This window comes from Limulus polyphemus, unplaced genomic scaffold, assembly GCF_000517525.1.
Source record: "Limulus polyphemus unplaced genomic scaffold, Limulus_polyphemus-2.1.2 Scaffold3684, whole genome shotgun sequence".
In the NCBI taxonomy this organism is placed as follows: domain Eukaryota; kingdom Metazoa; phylum Arthropoda; class Merostomata; order Xiphosura; family Limulidae; genus Limulus; species Limulus polyphemus.
Genome location: NW_013669294.1, coordinates 15373 through 26358, shown reverse-complemented (window position 1 = coordinate 26358; position 10986 = coordinate 15373). Strand labels below are relative to the sequence as shown.

Sequence of the window (10986 nt, the reverse complement as noted above, 5' to 3'; positions counted from 1 at the left end):
GAAATACGATTTAGTAGGTTAACGTTTTGTCGAGAAAAAAATGATAACATTATCTGAATGAGGTGCTTATATACAGTACCAGGATAGAGGGCACATTGACATAGGTGGAGAGTGTCACAAGACAAATATTGCCAAGGGCAATTAAGTGGGGTATAAAAGACTGGAACAAGCAATAAAAAAATTGGACCAATGCTTAGATAGGCAGTTGAGTAATAGCTGTAGTGTGAGTGAAGGTAAGTATGTTTTCGAAGTAGTAATTCTTGTGTATACTTCAGGGAATTAGCCAGATTTGAAAAGTGACCATCCAAAATTTTTAAAGACATAATGTGTCACAAGCACCAAAGTTCTTGGGGATTTGAGCAATAGTTAAGAATAGAACTCCTACATCATTGATCAAATGCATTCAACAAACATTTTGAAGGTTAGAAACAAACTACAGAGCTGTTATTTTTTTTAACATATTTTTAGATATTCTTTTCATTCATGAAAATGTTCTGCAAATTAAATTAAATCATTTTTAAAAACTACAGAAACTTTGTTTCAAAAGAAGACAAAAGTACAGTTAGGTTTATTGAGTATGGTAGGTGACTGCAAAATATTCTGATGACTCAAATACTAATTTATTGGATATCATTTTAAAGGTTATCATAGTTAAATGACATACATGAATTATGTAGCAAACACATTACTTAAGAGAAGGTATATGTGTTAGACATAATTGATCTGACCAAGAGTATTGTTAACAAAAATATTGTTACCTAGCCTGACAAAGGTAATAGTGAAGCCATTTTTAAAGGTGAGACCCAGGGTCACAAATAAATTTTTGTCAAGTTTTGCTATATTTTTAATATTATTTATAGCTGGAAATGGTTGCTGTTGTAACTAGTAAAATAACCAAAAGAAATAATTTTATAGTACCAATGTAGTTGAAACTAACTGGATATATAAAATGGAACTTTTTGATCAATAATAAAAAAAAAAAATTGAAATTCTAAGATTGATAGAAGTTATAATTTTTTTAAATTAAAATGTATTTCCAATAGGTATTTCCCTCTATATGCGAACGTTTTTCAGAAACGCATGCCACAGCCTTCATCCTCCCTCTGTTGGAATCCAAAGTTCCAATACATCTCTCATGCAAATCATCATGCGTCACCTCTCCACCAAAGGGACAGCTGCCAAACGAAAAAATGATAGTTTGGTAATGGCATGTAGAGGGAGTCATATGTGCCACATGATAGTAGTGCTCTCTTTTTTCTTATTCAAAGGATGGGTGGATAATCCACTGGCTAAAGGCCTGGTATACTTTATTACAGTATATTAAAATGCTATCATTATCCTCATCATTATAGGACTGGTATTATACATTGCCTTCAACAGTTAAACATTCAGCTTGTATACTGTTACTCACTGACTGTGATAACAGTCCAAAACATCCACATATGTTATGAATACTTCATTAATGTACAAATCTCCATAACTTAAATACTTGTAAACTTATAATATACAAGTGTGTCTATGAGTCACATTTTATATATGAAGGGAAAAGCTAACAAAAAAACTTTTCAACACTGACAATACTTTTAATGATGGGTAGAATAAACAGGAAATAAATCATGCTGTCTGAAGATGGACAACATCATAGCCAAATATTATGTTAACCACAGGCCTATCAACCAAAATAACCCAACCTCTAAACTTGTGACAGCCACATGGCTACATAGATAAACCAGTGTCCAAAACAGTGATTACATTCTTCCTTCATTTGGACTTGTATGTCCTGCCACTTAAAAAAAAAACCTTGTGTTAAAGTACTATAGCTTGCAATATAGGGGAACAATAGGTCTACAGCACTAGTTTACAAGCCAACTGAAATAGACAGACTCATCACAATTATATTGTGTTAAAGAAAAGATAACTATCTGGTAACATAAAATTACCAATGTTACCAAATAATTCAGAAAACACTAAGTTATGAGATTTTAAGTCAACATGCTGAAATGATACAAGAAAATGAGTAAAGTAATGGAAATAAGAATGAGTGACCGCATTATGCAGCAACGTGTAAATATATGAAACAGACTTGATGAGTTTTTAATGATTCCTCACACAATGATGAACAACACATTCTCCTCCATTTATACTAGTTTAACCTTTCCAATTTTGCACTTTTCCATAGAACTTAAAATTTCAATTTACAAGTAAATATACAAAGAAACATAATAATGATCTTACCTGCCACAAGATGAGTAACACTTTTAGTCAAATCTTTAATGAAGTTTCCACCCATTAACTGAACTTTCTTTTCTATGTCTAATCGAGTCTGTTTGTCTACATTTGAACATGTTATAGTCATTTTTCTAAAGGCTAAGCTATATACAGGATAAGGTCGTTTTGGTAAGGCTTCACCATGCTCTAAACACGTCAAAATACATAGGGGTCCCATAATTCTACAATTTAAAGACACAAGATGATCAAATGCCACTCCTATGAAAGGATCAAAAATATAAAGCTTATTTTCCTTTTCCTTAATTTCCAAGCATGCCTGTGTTGAAGTCCATACTGAGTCAATACCACTTGCTTCTAAAGAACTGAAGGCAAGTCGCATGGATTCTGGAAGATCAGCTACTTTTTTCCCATCTGGGATGACAAAACAGACTTCATACCGAACACTAGAAACAGATATGTTGCCTTGCATGGTGCTGTAATAATAAAGAAATAGATGCATTTCAACATAATGTTTTGCAAAGTTACACAAGATACAGCAAACAACTTTTTGTTTTGTAAATACATAATTATGAAGATCTTGGTTGAAAAGATAAAATAATTTGTTAGATTAATTATAGCTTCTGTTGTTGTTTTTTTCAGTTGCTTAAGAACCACAATTTGATTTTATATATATTTAGAAATGAGGAGGACAAAAAGTGTATTTTTGTCCATAGAGGGCACCAAGAATTACATAATAAAACAGAGAAAACAGAATGAAATTTTCTTCCTATTAACTCATCTAACCGAATTTTAGAAGAAGCTAACGTAAAAAGCAGTTACCCAATCCTCTGAAACATTTTCAACAGCATCAGTTTCTCCTTGCATCATACTAGTGTTGTCAGACATTTTGGAAATATAGAAAAACTTTATAAATATAAGCTTCTTGAATATTTTGCATTTTAATTATCTCAAAAAAAAATCAATACTAAATAAAAAAAACAACTGATACATTTTGAAAAATTTAGCACAAACTTTAGTTTAATGAAAAGTTTGAGTATAATTTCTTAAACTGTTTTGGGTAGGTCAGTAAGAGTTGGCAAGTAGCTGAGGATTTGAAAACTTTTATGTTACTCCTATTTTTAAAGGGTTGTCCTAGAAATTGAGCCAGTTAGTTTTAATTCTGTAGTAGGAAAAATTCTAGTCTAATGAAAGATGCTTTACAAAAATCATTTAGTGAAATGTATCATAAATGAAAGCCAACATGGATTCACCAAACATAAATCTTTCCTTACTAATATGTTATTGTTTCGTAAGAAAGTTAATTAACTGGCACAAAGGAAAGAGTGCTGCACAATGTATCTAGATTTTGTAAAGCATATGATAAGATGTCACACAAAAAAATAAGAAAATCACATAAACAGGGAAAAACTGGTTAATTGTATTGTAGAATGCTTGGGTGGGAGAAGAAAACAAAGGTTTCTGTTAACATAGTCCAGTCAAACTGGCCTTATATTTTAACCTCACAGGACAGAGTTTGGACCTTTATGTTTTTCTTATTTACATTAATGATTCTGATAAAGTCATATTTATCAAACTTTATTAATGGCATTGAACTCTTGGATATTTCTAGCTGTATTGAGGATGTAGAGGCCTTAAAAAAAAGACTTGGATCAATCGATAAGTTTGACAAATATTTGGCAGGCGAATGCCCATTAATTATAGTAATTGAAGGTAATACATTTGGATCACACATTTAATACATATGGGTACCCACTCAATAACATGACTGAAGAAAAAGAAACTTGACATATTGAAGGATAGGTGACTCAAGCAATTGATGAGTGCTTTGTTGTCAGTTGCAAATCTAAAAGTATTTTCAGAAATGCTGACTAAAGCAAAAAGTGGTTATTATCTTTCTATACAAATCACTAACTAGGCCTCTCTAAGAAAAGACACTGACTTATAATGGACTACTAGAATGATTCCAGGAATGGAAGGGTTGTCTTATAGGGACAGGTTAAGATCTTTTTTACTTGTTCTGGAGAGGAGAATGCTAATAAACGATCTAATTGAAGTTTAAAAGATTATTCGGAGGATTGACAGGAGAAAGACCTTCTGTTTTCTTTGTACTATATTCTGAAGATAACTGAATGAGGACACAAACTTAAGATTTGGAGAACACAGGGTAGGCTATAGTTAAGACATTTTTATTTTTCTAAGAAGGTGACTGATTTTTATAGAATGATATGCAGTTAACGAGAATATAAGAGGGGAATTGATGATTTTATGAAAAATTAAAGGATTAGTTTAAAAGTTTACATTTTTCAAGAGTAAATGTGCAAGAACAGCTTTGAATAACTAAATGGTCCAATTTCTCTCTGCATGTTGTTTTATATATATATATACTTGTTTTCTATCAATTTCAAATTTCACAGCATTTTGTTGGTTTTTTTAGCCTTTTTCTGGATGTGTATCTTCTTGTTTGGCAAAATGGCATTCTCTGACCTCATTTTTTATGTTCTCAGGTACAGTAGAAAAACTTGGACATAAAAAGATATTACTTGGGAATGTTAAAAAGGTTATTTTATTAAAAGCAAAAAATATATCACATTTTAGCTTTATGAAATATAAAAACTGTACATGCAAAATCTACATTAATTTTGATCAAAGAAGCTACCATATACTATGTTTTCAGTTTAACTCTACACTCATAAAAATACTTGAGTTAAAACAAGGACTATAAGTTAGTTATTTTAAACATTAAAGTTTGCTGTTTCATATGCAAAATTGTATTTTATTAGCTCAAAACGACATTTCATTATCTTAAGCTTCTTTAACAAAAAACATTTGACATCCACTTTAAAATACTCATCATGACACAAGTATTGATAAAATATTACTTTGTTGGTTTTCTATATTTGATCAAAGCAGCGTGAATCACAGCTGCCCTTCCACTATCATCAACATCTGCTTTCATCTAATATGTTGTCAAGAGGGAGGCTAAACTTGAAACTATTCAAAATACCTGTCACACAACCTTCGAGCTTTGGAAAATGACAAATATTATACATTTATTGTTTTTCCATTGTACCAATATTTTTCTTATACTAACAATAAGACTTCTGTAAAATTTCTTATTGTTCCAATTGCATCATTTTACATTCCTGGCTTCTTCAGTCAAGGAAATATTCTTAAGTGTTCATAACATCTTAATGTTATCAATGAATTCAGAAAAAGTCTCAAAACAAAAGCCCTCGGAAAACCCACTGCTCACACCTTTTCAATAGGAAAACTGAATCTTATAATCACTTTTTTTTTCTCCTACCATTAAACATATTTCTAATTCATTAATTCTACAAAAATCTGGGTTACTAATATACTTTATGTACACCATTCTTTTAGAATGTCATTATAAATCAAATCTACAAGATTGGTCTTGTTAAAAATAGCAAAAAAACTTTTTAAAAAGCTCAAATAAGTTGGTTACATAAAAATCCCTTTGTAAAATGAAATACAGAATTGTTTATTAAATGACAATTTTTCAAAATGCCTTGATAACTGGTTATTTAACCCTATGATAATAAATCCTAACATTTTGTCAACATTAGACTCATAGGCTAGTTCTTTCCTAAACTCTCTTTTTCATAACATTAGCCATCTTAAAGCAATCACATTTTTTCATACTGTCAAAGGGTTTTTGAAATGTAACAAAAATCACAACTACCTTTTATTATTTTTAACTTAGCTTTCTCACAGCTTTAAGATAAACTATACCATAGGAAACATTTAATTAGTCAAAGTTAAGCTTTGCAACACAAATTTTTACTTCTTCAAAAATATAATTAGGCAAAGGCTATTTTCCAGTGTTAAAATTTAAAGTGATATATCAGATTAGAATATCTTACATTATAGGTAGCTAATGAGAAAACTTCACTCTAATAAAACAAATCTTTCATTCTATTAACATCCAAAACATTACCTTTAATATCTAAATAGGAATAAAAATTATAAAAAGATAACTTATGTAACAAAATTAATTAACTCTGTTAAAATGTTACATTTTACTCTTACTTGTTCTTAAAAGTTAAATGCAATTTCTTTTACTATACTTAAAATATTGTTTAATGTTTGCTTAACACCATCCTATATGCTGTACCATTAGTTTAAATTATTTATTTGAAAATTTATTAAACAGGTATATGACTGCAAAGGGCTATTTAATTTCTCTTTCAGTTTTCACTTTACAGTTGAACTTGAAGTTATTTGCTTGTCTTTATCATAAAGTTTATGGGTAAGTTTGGTTACTCTGAAATCTAGATTCGAAGTGTCCTTAATTCAAAATATGGAAAGAACAATAATATATACTCTTATTGTTAATCCATGAAACATTCATTTGTAAGGATCAGGATTTTGACTTTTATTATTCCTCAATTTGACATGAGTCTGAGAGTTGTAAGTTGTATTACTTTTCTTTTAGCCTAGGTTAAGTTAGGCTTAACTCAGTATACAACTAACAAGTATGTTTAACTTTGAAATTAGCCTAAATCTAAAAATAAAACAAAACTAATCTTACATAATTTTCAACTTGAAAACTTACCCCAAATCTGCTTTTGTCTCTTTCTTTTCATTTACCAATTTACTGATTAATGTTCCTGACTCAGTAATTGAGTGTTGATTAGCTGTGTTACTGTTACTTATTAAGTTAGTCTTACTACTTTGTATGACATTATTTATTATCATTACTATAATGTATTTACTCACCCGTTTATTATTTTACTTGTTCGTTCTTTTTCAATAAATTTACTCAACATATGTTTTATCCTGTTAAAAATTATTAAATCATCCTATCAATACGTGTCAAAGAAAACAATCTTAAGGACCAACTAATCAGCTTTTCGTCTGCTTTCGCTCACATTTGTTCGATTTCCCGCGAAAGTTGGCGAAACTGCATGATTTTGAGCTAGATGTGTATGGAAAACCTGATTCATTTAAAAACAAAGTCATAACAAATTCATAGTATTTTTAAGATTCTTAATGGTGCATTATACTTTATTTATATATTTCCATAATTACACTTTCTTAACTGTTCAAAATTACAATACTGTCTTTTTATCGCATTTGTATTTTTCGTATTGTACCGCATATCCGTTTCTTGGTAATTTGCTTAACATCCATGCTTTTCTCTATAAGTATAAAGTTGTATGTGGTACGCAAATTCATTTCTCGCCTTAGAAATATTTGTGAGGTGCAGGCGATTTCATTTTTATTTTCCTCGTACTTTTAAGTGTTACTTAAAATTAGGATCTTTTCTCGGTTTTGGTTTACAATTACCAGCATTAGTTACAATGAGTAAACCAATATTCACACAGCGATTTAATCCATTGACAGGAAAAAGTCAATGGGATATTCAAGATGAAAATTATGATTACCATCAGGAAGTTGCCAGGTTTGTTTTTGTACTCAGACGCATTTATTGTTATGTAAAATGTAATTAGAATGTTATCGTAAGAGAAATATATTTTTTATAACTAGAGGTTTGTTGTCTTTCTTTTTTTGCCTTAACTAAAACTCAAGTCTCTAAGAATTTTAAACACCTGAATCAGTTCAACTCTAGTTCTTCTACTAGTACTATGCTCAAGAACACACAACTTAAAATTTTTGAATATTTCTTCATAGCTTAAATGATTCATACCAAAAAACTTAACAAATGAACAATGACAGAGTGCAACAGAATGTGTTCAATATGCTTTTCTTGAATCATCACATCAAAGCTTATCTGTATAGGAAGCAACTGCAAGTATAGTTTATTCTGAAAACCTTGCCTTACCAATCTATTAACTTTTCTTGATGATACTACTTATATAGATAATGGAAAGGTTTTGTACTCAATGTATTTGGATTTCCATTAAGGTTTTGATAAGGTGTTGTACAGAAGGTAAGTTAAGAAAATTATAATGGTATGAGTTGTTAAAAGTCTATATATTAAGTGTAAGATTATAAGATGGTTGATTGAATAAAGAAAAAGTTGGTATTAAATGAGTCCAGTCAAACTGGAACCTTGTTAGTAGTGGAGTGCCTTGAGGATTTATGCTTGGGTCTTTGCATTTCCATATTTACTGTAATGATATTGTTATTGATAAATTAGTTAAATTTCATGATGACATTAAATGCTTGGATATTTCTAACTTGAATTTTCTGATGAATATTAAGGTTTTGGGTGTTGCTAGCTGTGAGAAGGATGTTACTGTTTTACAAAATGATTTAGATTATTGAAGAGTTGGGGTAAAAAAATGAAAGATGAATTTTAATTATAATAAAGGCAAGGCAAAGCACGTGGGTTATCATAATAATTTAAGTTATAAGTGTAATTATGATGGAAATAACCTTAACAATATTATGGAAGAACAGGATCTTGGTGTTCTGATTGATTGGTATCTTAAGCCATTTAAAGCAAATGGGATTTTTAGGTTGTATGTACAACAGTATTGATTACAAGTCTAGAGTTATACTTTCTTTGTCTCGGCCACAGTTTAGGCCTCACTTAGAGTATTGTGTTCAGTTTTGGGCTCCTTCCTTAGGAAAGATATTGAATTGTTAGGGTTCACAGGAGAGTAATTTCTGGGATAGATAGGTTTCATATGAAGAGAAGTTAAGATCTCTGAAATTGTTTTCTCTTGAAAAACAAAAAGTTAGAAGGGATATGATTGAAGTGTCTAAAATTGTTAATGAAATTTATAATTATAGTGGCAATGCATCATCCTTTTTTTATACTTAATTGTGAGAATGGTAGGACTAGGGGCCACAAGTATGAGTTTTGTCAAGGTAAGAATCTTCTTCAGATAAGACAGTTTCATTCTTCTTAGCAGAGTGGTTGATATTTGGAGTGGGATACCTTCAGATGTGGTGGATACAGTAAATTTAAAGTATAAGGGAAGGCTTCATAAATATTTAAATGATAAGGGCTGGCTTTGAATTGTATTTAGTTTAGTGGATGAGATAGCCTAGATGGATTAACATGCCCTTTGTTGTCCTTAAATGTTATGACATAGTGGTGGATAAGTCAATTAAACCACTGAGGCAGTGCTCTGTTTCTAATAGAATTTTAGAATGGATTATAGACATATTGATTATAAGTCAGAAAAGATAAATGTATCTTTATAGAAATCACTAGTTAGATCTCACATCGAATCCTGCATACAGTTTTAATTCTTTGTCTAAGAAAGGATATTGACTTATTGGAAAGGCTTCCAGGGATGGCTACTAGGATTATTCTGGGGATGGAAGGTTATCTTATGGGGAGAAGTTAAGATCTCTAACTTATTTTCTCTTAAAAAAGAAGGGTAGAAGGTAATTATGCTGTAGTTTACAATATTATATGGGGGATCAATAGGATAAACACCTCTGATTTCTTTGTGCTGCATTCTGTTGACAGGGTGAGAGGATGCAAGTCTTAGATTTAGATAGGCTCCAGTTTTATTTTCCTAAGAGTGAATGATTTTTATGGAATAAGTTGTACTTAAAATGAGTATGAATGGAGAATCAATAGTTTCAAGAAATTCTAGAGGGGGCACTCAGTTGAGTGGAAACATGGAACATTTTTGGCAGGACATTGAGGAAGAATATTCTACACATGTCCACCAAGTTTCATCAAAATTCAATCATTTTTGACTGAGTTATAGAGCAAAAATAGTCTGAAAAATCAGTCTCCATGTTAACAGATAGGAAGTTTGGGGATTTTCATGACCTTGTTGTGACTTTGACCCTCCAAAAACTAATCATTTCTAAGTTGTGTCATAGTCTAATTGTATACCAAGTTTCATCCAAATCCATATAGCCATTTTCAAGAAATCTTGCTGACAAACACACACAGGAGTGAAACATAACATCCATTAGCTTTAGTGGTGGAGGTAATAAAGGATGGATGTAAAATTCTACCTTTCTCAAAACTCCAAAGTGTATGTGCAGGTACATATTTGAAGAACCAAATGGATCCTTATTGTCTGTATGCTATGTTCTGTGTATACATTAATTTTCAATTAATTTCACACTATTTTTTTATTTAGCTGTTTTCCTGGTTGGGTATGTTATGTTATTCAAATCATCAATCTCACATTGTTGAAGGAAGAGAAATAAAAGCAATGCTTGTTTACAAAAAACATTTCAGATGTATAGTGTAATATGATGTGAAACATACTGTATAATATAAAAACTTTACTTAATAAAACTTATGACTCTGAAAGTGCTTTTGGTAATTGGCAAAATACTGGTGTGTATGCCTTTTACAAGCTGGCAAAGCATGATTATAATTAACTCAGTTGTCAATAAACATTAGTATTAGACCTGTTATATTCTTTAACACTGCATTCTATATCTATTCCCTCAGGACTTTTTAAGAATTAGAAGAGTATAATAATAACAATAGTATTCCAACCACACTAAATTATCTGTATCAGTTGCCAAGGAAGTTTTTTGCTCCATCCATTCATCATCAGGCTGCTTGGGATACAACAAACATAATAGTGGATAGAACACTATTTATGTAAGCCATTGTTTTACAACAACAACTATTTTATTCTACTTCTTGAAAGTCCCTAAGGGATTAGATACAGAATGCAGTGTTAATAGAATGGTGCCTAGGATTGGAAGGTTATCATATCAGAAGAGGTTAAGATATCTGAAATTTTTTCTAAAAAAAAGAAGAGTTATGGGGGGAGGGTCTGATTGAGGTGTTTCAGATTGTAAAGGGAATTGATAGTGTTGATGCATCATCTTCTTTCA

General features: G+C 30.7%; 2 protein-coding genes across 3 annotated transcripts in view; one reads left to right on the top strand and one right to left on the bottom strand.

The window, feature by feature from the left end:
* The window catches only part of LOC106469850 (DNA topoisomerase 2-binding protein 1-like), a 17525-nt gene extending 10386 nt beyond the window's left edge, over nt 1–7139 (bottom strand). Inside the window, exons 1-2 of one of the 2 annotated variants that reach the window (XM_013930364.2) lie at nt 6970–7139; nt 2236–2702 (exon numbers count right to left, since the gene is read on the bottom strand). In XM_013930364.2, the coding sequence (XP_013785818.1) occupies nt 2236–2702; nt 6970–7019 (517 nt within the window). In that variant the 5' untranslated portion in view covers nt 7020–7139. The other variant, XM_022398413.1, reaches the window with a different exon arrangement.
* Nucleotides 7140–7366: 227 nt separating this feature from the next.
* The window catches only part of LOC111088398 (protein arginine N-methyltransferase 7-like), a 12758-nt gene continuing 9138 nt past the window's right edge, over nt 7367–10986 (top strand). The window contains exon 1 of the mRNA XM_022398414.1: nt 7367–7654. Within this exon, the coding sequence (XP_022254122.1) occupies nt 7410–7654 (245 nt within the window). The 5' untranslated portion in view covers nt 7367–7409. The remainder of the gene's footprint in view (nt 7655–10986) is intronic.